Raw genomic sequence first — 10,196 nt, 5'->3', positions numbered from 1 at the left:
TGTTGATTTTGAGGTAATTTGATCTTTTTTTTTATGTTACAGATTTATGTAGCTAATGAGAATCCCTAAAATGATCACATTTATTGATTTGTTATTTTCAGTTTTGTTCAAAGTGATTAATCAAAAGTTTTTTAATAGCCATCCAATTAGTGGAAATATAATATTTGGGATAAAAAATAAATAAAAAAAAAACCTGATTCAGGGGTAAAAGACCCCCATAAAACACATTGTTTTTCTTAAGTGGTGGGAAAAGATTTGTTATGAAAATGTTCAAAGTGGACTCACATTAACTGATCCAATCACAATGGAGATTAATTTGTTTAGAATACTGGAGATGTTATGAAATGTTAAATGTGATTCAAATGAACAGGAAATGGTTAACCCTTTTCTGAAGTAGTTATTTTGAATAAGTATTATCTTAATTTGTTACACAAAACATCTTGCTGTCTCCAAAGAATTTACCTAAGTTGTTAAATTCAAATAACTTTTGCCCCTATGATACATGATATCACTATAAACCCCCTGGGGGCCTTTTACCCCAAGTGTGGGGTAAAAGGCCCCCTCGCCACCTTTAAATAAATAAATACATTTTAATCAAAACAACCTGCTGTTTTAATTTTTTCCCCAACAAATTTTGTTGCTCCATCAATATTCATTAAAAATAAATCAGTTATTTTCAATCTTGATACACTTTGTGACCAGAAAAAAAAGAAGAAGCAAATTTTCCTTAAAGATGCACTCTTGTCTTTTTGTCATCTTGGACTTGCGCTGATATCTAGTGGCTTGGAAGCAGCTTCAATTAAAATCTAAAGTTTTCCGTTTAAGATGCCATTGTAGAAATGTAAGCCTTGAACAGTCAGCCTTGATTACTTTAATCGATGAGTGAAAGTGTCAAATAACAGGACGGTTACTGAGATTAAGTGAGTAGTATTCGGCTGGTCATGTGATTCTATGTGTGGACCCTTTCCATGTAGAATAAAACAGCTTTTATAAGGTTACTTATATGACTGGAGTCTTCATTTTAATGTGAGTGCTCATGATTTCCTACATATATTGCAAAATTACAATTCATGTCTTTAGGAAAAATGACTGAGTGCACCTTTAATGTGCCTTTAGCTCATCGTGCCCTACAATACTAGGTCTAAATATCACAGAGTTTTGAGCTGTAGAATCTAATGATGGCCAAATAACACCTGGAGGAAAATTACACTTACAAAGATTTATAACCATTTAGTAAACACAGTTTCAGCCAAAATGTTAGGCCACTACAGTAATTGTTAGCCTACTATTTTACAACAAATACATAGTACAAATTAATATGGGATCTCTTACAGTGTAAGTAACTTTTTAATATGTATTTATTTTTCTTTCATTTAATTTTTTAATGAAAATATACCTCATACCAAGTTGTAAGAAACTCCATTTGTCAGATGTTCTTGGATGGGTGGGCGCCCCAGTCCTATTAAATAAAAAGAGTGCCATCTGTTGGATCACTTATGTAACACCTATAATAAGCTTGCGTTTATGCTGTCCTCAGATCTGTCCTGTCCTCTTCGATTGACCTCTATCTTTGGACAGGGCTTTGATTTTGGTGAGGTTAACGGGGAAAAAAATTATAATAGCGTCCTTTTTATCTGGTAATGTTCGTCACTTGTCAGAACTTTCCCACAGCATCTAGATGTCATGCAACTTGCTTCTGTCAGCTGAGGAGACTATTTTTATCACGACCCACAATCCTGTTCTTTAGAAAGGTCTCTTGGAATGCTCAGCTGTGGTTGTGCAACTTCTTGAGACATGGTTCAACCTTTAGGTAAGTTACTGTTTTCCTGTCGGAGCTGTTTCCAACGCTATACGTCAAGTTCACAAAAAGGTCTCATCAAATCAGGTAACCTTTCAAAGAAAATATCATATTTTCCAACACTACCTAATGTGTAAGTATTAGATAGTTGAATTACTGTAGCTGTTATTGATGTGTGTATGCAGATAAGACAAATACATTTGTTTCATTGAATAAGGTGCAACTCTCCTTTTTCAGAAACTACTGTTGCTCACGTACACTGCTTCAGATAATAATGGTATGCTTATTGATTTTCTCCTTACTGATTAACAGGTATGCTCATGTTTAGTTTTGCATGTCAAAATGTATGGCATGGTACTTATTTAGATTACAAAACAGATCTGCATCACTTTAGGATGTATTATGATGTAGAATGGAAACTAGAGTGCAGTTATTATTTATTAATATTAAACTATCCAAATATGAAACATCTGAGTGTAACTATACTTTCGTCTTTATGTCAATATAGCCTATTAATATAATTATTTTACAGTTTCAAATTTATAATGAGTGAAAGTATTTTGTTTTCCTACAGAGACGGTATAGGAGAACTGGTCCAAAGCTGCACAGGCATTGTGATACCTGTTACAGCCGTCACTGCAAAGCCCCCATAGAGATTTCTATGTCATGCATGGTCATCAACTGCCGCTTGCTTTGTGGTGCCACTTTCCACATGTGCAAAGAGGATGAACACTCCCTTCTGTGTCCAAATGAGAAAGTGCCCTGTCTTAATGCTCATTATGGTTGCCCTTTCACCATGTGTCGCTCTAGGCTGGCCAAACACTTGGAGGTGTGTCCTGCGAGCGTGATATGCTGTTCAATGGAGTGGAACCGCTGGCCTGTCGAGAACCCCGATGCACCCCTGTATATTAACGTCCTGAAAGAAATCCATGAGCAGAAATCACTAGACCTTTCCATGGCACTGAGAGACCAGAAACATTTATGTGCCAGGTTGAAAATGAGGAGCTGTTTTCCTGAGTTAATGGAGGAACGAGAAGAGGAACCCAATCCAACAGAGGAAGAGGGAGCGGTAGGAGGAGAGACCCTGTCTAACAGGATGCACAATGGAAATGAAGGTCCAGTTTTAGTAAATGGACCTTCTAAAGATTGTGAGAAAGCACTGAATATAGATGCAGCCTTCAACTGTGCTGTTGACAAGGAAAAGTACAATTTGTTTGAAAAGATGTTTAGTATGGAAAGGGGTGGTTGCAAGCAGGCAGGGGTTGAGGCATCAAAAAAAGATAAGAAAGGAGAAACGGCACCATCTAAAAGTTCCTCTAACCCAGCCATCACAAAGCAGCAAGGAGCTGCCATAGAGCCTGAAAGACAACCAGAAGGTGAAAACACATCCAATGTAGATGTATCTAAAACTGGACTTGCACCTTGGCAGGATGGTGTCCTGGAGAGACTTGGGCAGCAGGTGAACCCCAGAGAATTCAACATGTATATTGTGCACCATGGTCGCATGCTGATCTCCTTTGGACAAATGGATGCTTGTACGCCCAGAGAAAGAGATTTCGTCTATGGGAATCTGGAGCCGATACCAGTCCAGACTCTTTGTTCCTTCAAAGTTCCTATTAGTTACAAACAAAAACGCATCCAATTTAAAGATACCTCCACGAAGGTGATGACCGAGCACAAGAACGTAGGCACGTCTGATTTTGGTGAGCCTGAGAAAGATGGCCAGGAGATGGATGAGATGTTTGCAACCTTACTCTGCTCTGCAGAAGCTGAGATAAGGGGCCATAAAATAAGTGAAACGGTGCCAACAGATGGACTTTATGTTGACATTGCAACACAGACATATAACTTTTCCACAACTCCCTTCAAGTATAATGCAACCCTGTCTGAAGTTACAGCAGACAGGGATTTAAAACTTCACGTTCAGCTTGATACAGAAACCGTTACTCTCAGACACAACAAAACAACCTCTGCATTCACATTCCTGTGTGGCCATTTCTTTCGGCGGGATGAGTTTGCCTACCATTTTAAGAATGTGCATTCAGATATTCAGTCCTGTTTGAGTGGCTGGTTTGAGCAGAGATGCCCTTTGGCCTACCTCGGTTGCACCTTTAGTCAACGAAGACTCCACCCTGCAACACAAACAGCCACAGTCTTCTATAACCAAGACCTCAGCATTTTCACCCTAAGACCTGAAGTTCCTGTATCTCTAACCAATGATTCCCAGACCACCAGTGCACTAAAGACACATGTGAGATATGAAGATTCTCTTAGTAACCTTCCCTTTGAGGTGCTTTGCCACATTGCTGGTTACCTGGATAGTTTCACCCTGTCCCAGCTAGCCTTGGTCTCGCGATTGTTCAGGAATATATGTGCCACACTTCTTCAGGGAAGGGGAATGGTGGCCTTTAAATGGCAGAAAAAGTCATACTCTCATGGAGGAGCCAGCTGGAAACCAACAGTAGTAAGTTGTTTCACCGTTTGTGCACTGCATAATTCCTCATTATTTACTATTCTATTAATATTGATGATTATAAACCTCTTAGTGAATTTAGGATTGTGTTATCCACTACTTTTGCAAAACAATTCTAACAATTCACAAATCTCGAAACTTCTAAAATATGCAGTGTATAAACACACGGTGGGCCGATAAGATTGGTGTTACAATACAATGGACGCTAAAAAAAGTTGATTTGAGCTTGTTCATATAGGCCTGCTAATCATATTCCAAGGAGATATCAGAGCTCAAGCCCAGTGCTTGAGCCCCTCCATTATGGACAGCACTCGGAATCCAATTACCTTGATGCGCTCCAGGACTATATGAACCAAGTTAAATAAGAAATATTGACAGGCACACCATTATTTGATGGGAATTACTATTACTTTAGAATAACAAAGGTCAAGGTCAACATGTCAGATCATCAAATGTGGACACCCCTTCTAATTAACGGTTTTGGCTCTTAATTCCAGTGAAGACAAATCTTAATGCTATGGCATACAGTGACATTTTGTATGGCAAGCCAAATTGACTTTTAATCACTTAAAGGATTAATTTACCCAAAAATGATAATTGTCTCATGATTTACTTACCTTTAAGCCATGCCAGATGTGTATGTCTTTCCTTCTTCAGCAGAACCGAAATAAAGATTTTTATAAGCACATTTCAGCTCTGTATGTCCATACAGTGAAAGCGAATGGGTGCCATGACACTGCTGACTGTTTGACGGACCAAAAGTCATAACTAAACAGCATTAAAGTAATCCACACGACTCCGGTCGATCAGTGAATAAATTGATAATTAAAACTTAATTAACCTTTAAAAAATGCTTCTTGCTACCAGTCAACCTATCACGAAGCTGTTGCTTGACGTAAGCGCAATAGCGCGTTAACGCGAGAAGTCGTAAGCACGCTTTGTGTTCAACAGAGGAACGTACGTCACGCGAGAGTTAGGGCATTTCAAAAAGCATTGCATCCATTTCAGCCCTCTTTATATCAGATATTACACTTAATCTGTGGCATCTCCTGGCAGCATTTAATAAAACGAGTACATTGCTCCAATCCTGCAAATAACTCTCCCTTAAGCAAGAAGGTAGGCTACTTCAGCTGCTCCATCATGACAAGACGGCTTCCTCAAGATAATTTGCATGACGTAGTGGATGGAAACACGCAACAATTCGTATTTTCTATAGTCAAATTTTTAGAAATATGCTTAAAAATGCTAAACATTTTGATGGAAATCCAGCTACTGATATCAAGAATTGGTATTTCCACTAGTAGTAAAAACATTCCTGATATAAAGAACTACCATTCTAAATAGTAAAAATTGAGTTGTTGACATCAACCATTCATATCCTGTGAATGATTAAAAGCAATTTCTGATTGCCAAATTCTAGAAAAATGTGTGCTTCCAGATTTGTGTCAACAATTTGGGGAGGCCACTTTTCTGTTCCAGACTGACAGTGCCCCTGTGCACAAAGCGAGGTTAATAAAGAAATGGATTAATCAGTCAATAAATGCCAATGGTTTTGAAATTAAAAATAAAAAAAGCATAGAGTATATGGGTGTGGGGTTCGGGTATTCACAGCTTTTGATTATATAGTGCAACTAATCCCAACTAATTTTCCTATATTCACTTCCACTTATTTATTTATTTTTTCCTTAGGTCTGGGAGTTCAGTAGCCTTTTTAGTAAAGTAGGTAACTGGTGCATTGGAGACACACCATCAATGGCTGAGCACCTGAAACACTGTCCATTCTACCAAACTGAACTGAAAACAGAGCCATTTGCCCTGACCAGTATGAATGACAACAAAAAAGAGGAGAGACACAGTTTGGTCACTTTACTTATGGGACAGAAATGATATAGTGACTGGGACTTTGTCTTCTTAAGTTTTTGTGTGAATACACAGTGGAACATTGTGAGAGACATGTCGTACAGAAACTTTACATGTGTTTGATTCTGACTGGACGTTGCCTTTTACCTTTTGTTCTCTCTGTAAAAGTTACATTAAATTACACTGACAATAAAGCTACATGTGTGCTTGGACTTAATTTGCATTGCTCTTTGTCATGTTAAAAGTTTGATATTTTTCATTGCAAACATGTAAAGATGTACACTAGCGGCCAGAAGTTTGCAATAATGTACAGATTTTGCTGTTTGGAAGGAAATTGGTACATTAATTCACCAAAGTGGCATTCAACTGATCACAAAGTATAGTCAGACATTACTGATATAAAAAACAGCACCAACACTATTTGAAAAAAGTCATTTTTGATCAAATCTAGACAGACCCCTTTTCCAGCAGCCATCACCTTATCCTTGAGTAATCATGCTAAATTGCTAATTTGGTACTAGAAAATCACTTGCCATTATATCAAACACAGTTGGAAGCTATTTGGTTCGTTAAAAGAAGCTTAACATTGTCTTTTTGTTTTTGAGTTGCCACAGTATGCAATAGACTGGCATGTCTTAAGATCAATATTAGGTCAAAAATGGCAAAAAAGAAACAGCTTTCTCTAAAAACTCATCAGTCAATCATTGTTTTGAGGATTGAAGGATATACAATGCTTGAACTTGCCAAAAAACTGAAGATTTCATACAAAGGTGTACACTACAGTCTTCAAAGATAAAGGACAACTGGCTCTAACAAGGACAGAAAGAGATGTGGAAGGCCAGATGTACAACTAAACAAGAGGATAAGTACATCAGAGTCTCTAGTTTGAGAAATAGACGCCTCACATGTCCTCAGCTGACAGCTTCATTGAATTCTACACGCTCAACACCAGTTTCATGTACAACAGTAAAGAGAAGACTCAGGGGTGCAGGCCTTATGGTAAGAATTGCAAAGAAAAAGCCACTTTTGAAACAGAAAAACAAAAAGAAGAGGTTAGAGTGGGCAAAGAAACAGACATTGGACAACAGATAATTGGAAAAGAGTGTTATGAATCTTAACCCCACTGAGCATTTGTGAGATCAGCTAGACTGTAAGGTGCGTGAGAAGTGCCTGATAAGACAGCCACATCTATGGCAAGTGCTACAGGAAGTGTGGGGTGAAATGTCAGCTGAGTATCTGGACAAACTGACAGCTAGAATGCCAAGGATCTGCAAAGCTGTCATTGCTGCATGTGGAGGATTTTTTGATGAGAACTCTTTGAAGTAGTTTAAGAAGTTCTGACCATTTTTTTCAAATTGTAATAGTAATTTTTTCACGTTATCAATGTCCTGACTATACATTATGATCAGCTGAATGCCACCTTGGTGAATAAAAGTACCGATTTCTGTCCATAAGAGCAAAATCTGTACATTATTCCAAACTTCTGGCCGCCAGTGTATGTGGAAACTTAAAGCAGTAAAACGTATCACATTATACATAGCACTGTACTGTATGCACTTTACAATTAAGCAATAATAACATGATAAGCAAAGCCAAGTGGTTTTCATACAATAATTTTGAAACTGATTAAAATAATATTTATTTTAGCGTCAAGTCATTTATTTTGCATAACGCTGTTCACAAATAACAATGAGTTTTAAAGCAGCCTTACAGAAAACCATTCTGTAATATCAGTAAAGTCTTAAAGACCCAATTGAACAGCTTTATTGAAAAACTTGCAATTGAAATTCATGCCTAAACATTAGATAAGCACCAGTAAGCAAGCCAAATTTGACTGTGGCACGGAACAAAAAATCCAAAAGATGTTTAGTTAGTGGAGAGAGAAAAACCTTGGGAGAAACCATGGGCTCACCTGAGATAATATAACGGTCGAAATCACTGAGATCAAATTTTTTCTCATTCTGATGGTTGATGTGAACATTAACTGAAGCTCCTGACCCATATCTGCATGATTTTACATAGCACTGCTCCCACATGACTGGCTGATTAGAAAATCGCATGGATAAGTAGGTGTACAGGTGTTCCTATATAACGTGCTAAGTGAGTGTATAAAATAACTGTTTGTATTTATATTACATTAATGGTCCTGCTAAACTTCTTCAGGTTTGGCAGTTTAGCAACCTGTTTTCCACTGTGGATAGCTGGTGCTTTGACAAATTGCCTCCAATTTCTGAACATCTAAAGGATTGTCCATACTACCAGAAGGAGAGTAAGACAGAACCTGTTCCTTTAACTGGTGTTTATGACTGCCAAGAGGGGGACGAGAGGAAGAATCACAGTCTGGTCTCCATGTTCATCAAAAACTAGTAATATTTTGACTATAACAGACACTGAATTTAAGATTTTACTGTTGAACCCCCTTCAGCCTAATAATGGACATATAACAGGATGTATAACAACATATAACATTAAGTATCAATTATGTTTTTATTGTATTGCTATGTTAATCCTACGTGATTAATCTTGTTTTGGCATGTGATTTAGACAATCATCTACAGTATCTATAGTGGAATTCTGTTGGTGCCACTTTGATATATCTGTACATTTGTAATTAAAATGATGTTTATAATGTTACATTACATTAACACATTTTCAAATATGGTTGTGTTAATATGCCTTTTCCCTTATGCTGACAATCATCAGGATTCCTGCAGGTTTTGTTTTATTTCTGTTTTCATTTTGTTTTATTCAGTTTGCCCAGTGAATTTGATGGAAAACCAAGGAAAATGTCTGTTTATGAATAAGTGCTTTTCTCAGGGTGTAAAAGCAAGGACCTAGCATGTCATCTATTAGAGAGAGTTTTATACAACCTCTCTAAATAATAGAATATCATATTAAGAAACGTTAACAGAAAAAAAAATCTATAAGACAAAAACAAACAAACAAACAAAAGAAATAATCAGCCTCTGGCAAAGTTAGTGCCGTATGAAGCATTTAGTTAAATCCTCATGTTGTTTGTTAAATAATATGTACAGTAGCAAAACTTTTATTCAAAGGAATATTCCAGGTTCAATACAAGTTAAGCTCAATCGACAGCATTTGTGGCATAATATCATTTACCACAAAAATCAATTTCCAATTTTCTTAAAAAAAAAAAAAAAAACATTTGGCTCAATCGACTGCATTTGTGGCATAATGTTGAGAACCACAATAAATAGTTTCAACTAGTCTGACCTATTCTTTTAAAAAAAGCAAAAAATCAAGGTTAGAGTGAGGCACTTACAATGAAAGTGAATGGAGGCCAATTCCAAAACATTTCAAAAGTATAGCAACAAGACGTAAACAATATGTGTTTTAACATGATGTAATAAAAACACTTACAAACCTTTTCTGTATAAAATTATTGCCAGTTTTACAACTTTGTTACCATGATGATGTAATGTCAACAAACCCTAAAACCCTAAAACGACTGTAAAAATTATGACTTAAACAACTGTACAGCTTAAATAACACATGAGTTTTAACATAATAATTAATGCAAGTGCTTTTATAAAATTATAAGCTTCACATTTCTGTGTTTAAACCCTCCAGAAATTGGCCACATTCACTTCCATTGTAAGTGCCTCACTGTAACCTTGATTTGTGCTTTTTTTTTTAAAGAATAGGAGGGATGAGTCGAAACAATTTATTGTGGTTATCAACATTATGCCACAAATGCAGTCGATTGAGCTTAACTTGTAACAAACTCAGAATATTCTTTTAATAATTTTCAAAAATAAATGAAAAAATAAAAACATTTAGAAAAATCTTAATTTTTCCCTGTAGAACTTCATATCAGATCTTAGAAATTACCTCAGTTTTAAATCTCTTTTAATGACAATAAAACATGAAAATACAATCATTTAAAGTCTGAATTTCTTTAAACACTGACCCAAATACAGACCAGATACATTTTTAGGGGCTGAGGTTACAGTACATGTAACTTGACTCTTGTATATCACTGTGCTCCAACTTGTCAATGCTTCTCTATTTTTAACTGAAGGGCAGACACAGATATAGGTTCAC

At 36.6% G+C, this 10,196-nt stretch overlaps 1 protein-coding gene across 2 annotated transcripts; it reads left to right on the top strand.

Annotated features, from left to right (window-relative positions):
- Positions 1 to 1,543: 1,543 nt before the first annotated feature.
- On the top strand, positions 1,544 to 6,338 carry fbxo40.2 (F-box protein 40, tandem duplicate 2). Of its 2 annotated transcripts, none has more exons than XM_051678109.1 (4): positions 1,544 to 1,810; positions 2,036 to 2,075; positions 2,373 to 4,262; positions 5,961 to 6,338. In XM_051678109.1, the coding sequence occupies exons 1-4, from the start codon at positions 1,641 to 1,643 to the stop codon at positions 6,156 to 6,158; spliced, it is 2,298 nt and encodes a 765-aa protein (XP_051534069.1). In that variant the 5' UTR covers positions 1,544 to 1,640; the 3' UTR covers positions 6,159 to 6,338. The 2 variants fall into 2 exon arrangements, with proteins under 2 accessions (XP_051534069.1, XP_051534070.1); XM_051678110.1 differs by having other exon boundaries at positions 1,683 to 1,885.
- Positions 6,339 to 10,196: the final 3,858 nt, after the last annotated feature.

The sequence above is a fragment of the Myxocyprinus asiaticus genome, chromosome 38 (genome assembly GCF_019703515.2).
Source record: "Myxocyprinus asiaticus isolate MX2 ecotype Aquarium Trade chromosome 38, UBuf_Myxa_2, whole genome shotgun sequence".
NCBI lineage: Eukaryota > Metazoa > Chordata > Actinopteri > Cypriniformes > Catostomidae > Myxocyprinus > Myxocyprinus asiaticus.
This window is presented reverse-complemented; position numbering and strand designations above follow the sequence as displayed.